The sequence below is a fragment of the Nanorana parkeri genome, unplaced genomic scaffold (genome assembly GCF_000935625.1).
Source record: "Nanorana parkeri isolate BGI_ZX_2015 unplaced genomic scaffold, ASM93562v1 scaffold1765, whole genome shotgun sequence".
NCBI lineage: Eukaryota > Metazoa > Chordata > Amphibia > Anura > Dicroglossidae > Nanorana > Nanorana parkeri.
In genome coordinates, this window is record NW_017308033.1 from 237165 (window position 1) to 238907 (window position 1743).

General features: G+C 46.0%; 1 protein-coding gene across 1 annotated transcript in view; it reads right to left on the reverse strand.

Annotated features, from left to right (window-relative positions):
- DNAI1 (dynein axonemal intermediate chain 1) overlaps positions 1–1743 on the reverse strand; it is a 140556-nt gene that overhangs the window by 129667 nt on the left and 9146 nt on the right. The window contains exon 10 of the mRNA XM_018571473.1: positions 1256–1315. Coding sequence (XP_018426975.1) covers positions 1256–1315 — 60 coding nt within the window. The remainder of the gene's footprint in view (positions 1–1255; positions 1316–1743) is intronic.

Consider the following 1743-nt stretch of genomic DNA (forward strand, 5'->3'; position numbering starts at 1 on the left):
GGGGTTTATGTCCCCTTTGACATAAACCAGCATCTCTCCTGCACATGGGAGAGCTCTGGAGGTGAGTATTGCAGCATATGTTGTCGTTTTCCCAAAGATAGGCTTTAAGACCTCATTCACACTGCCACGCGTATATGCGCGTATGTGCGTATTGTACCATATGCAAATAAATGGCTCCATACACATAGTCGCGTATGGAGCCGTATATTTGCATAGCGTAAAAATGCACAAAAACAGAATGGAACAGAGATGGGTCCGGGCAGCGCATTTCTGCGTATTTTACGCGCATACGCATGTTTGCGCATATATACGCGCGTACAGTTCATTAAAATTTTTATTAGGAATGCTGCAAATAGTGCACGCATATATACGCTCGCATATACGCTCGTATATACGCGCATATACAATTTTGCTCTTGCGTTGTGTGTGAATGAGGCCTAAAGCTCATCTCTGGGCTCCCCTTACCCCCGACCCCTCTAAGTGATCACTGGCATTACAACACAAAAATTCGAAATGCCCTTTTTAAAGAGCGTGATCAGGTGACGCTCCATTCCCGAGTCTTCTCTCTTCTCCTGTTTGCAGGCGGCAAGGTCCTTCTTCTGGCATCAGTCACAGCTTGCATGACATGGGCACTTTCTGTCCTCCATTGCCGAGTCTTCTCTCTTCTTCTTTTATCAGTAGGTTCTGTCCTTTGGGGTGTCCACATCACCGCCTGCATGACATGAGCACTTCCTATCGGCTTTCCAGTGGCGCCGTCCTCTCAGGTCTTAGAAGAGGAGTTGGCAGCTGACTTTTTGCCAGGAGATGAGTTTAAAACTGTTCAAGCCCCTTAACAAATTCTCTAACCTAAAAATGACTCATTGCCCTATATATTACTTACCTTCCCCCAGCACTAGGCTCCCCTCGAATTAAGAGTAGAGGGGCAAAGCTGCGGGCACAGGGTGCCACAAGAACAGCCAATCAGTGGCTGTGCCTGTACATAGATCCCGCCCCCTCCACCTGCCGCGGCTTTAGTGGACATTTGATCATTAGTAAGTGTTAGATTCGGGGCTGTGCGAGGGTTCTTATTAAAATTTGGGCTCACTTTTTGAATTGTTTTGTCAAATAGACTGACGTTGGTTGATTAGTAATTTCACCCCTATAAAGGAACGTTATTTCAAGGTTATTGTTTGCTGTATTGTGCGATACATTCAGGGCAGTGCTAGAAAACACTTCTCCTACTTTATTCTATTAGTGGAAGGAAGAATAACGGTACCTGGTTTGCGGTGGAGGAGAAGGTGGCCCTCGGAGGTGGCTCTGTCTGGGAGGCTCGCTCCTGGAACACAGCGAGACGTGTGAGATGAACATGGTGATGAGGAATAACAACCTGAGCTCACAATGAAGGCTCATTTATTAGAGAAAAGTTACAAAGTAAAGATTACAAAGTAGAGAGATCAGCACACGAGGAGATCCTCAGACATTGCCAAGGACCGGGTCTTCAGCAACAAGGGAAACTTCCAATCCTGGACAGTTTAGAGCGGCTCCATGCTGATTGGCTGGGAAGCCGGTCTCCCGGCCAATCAGCGTCGTGCCGGTGTTCTATCACAGATTGTGACTGGGTTAGAATGTGTGACCGGTCACTAGAATGTGTGATCACTTAAACATTATGCGAGACCATGTGGCCTCCTCAGGTTTTTGTTCAATGTACCCCACCCTTATTGTCTATAAATAAAGAATAAAAAAAAAAAAAAAAAAAAAAAATGG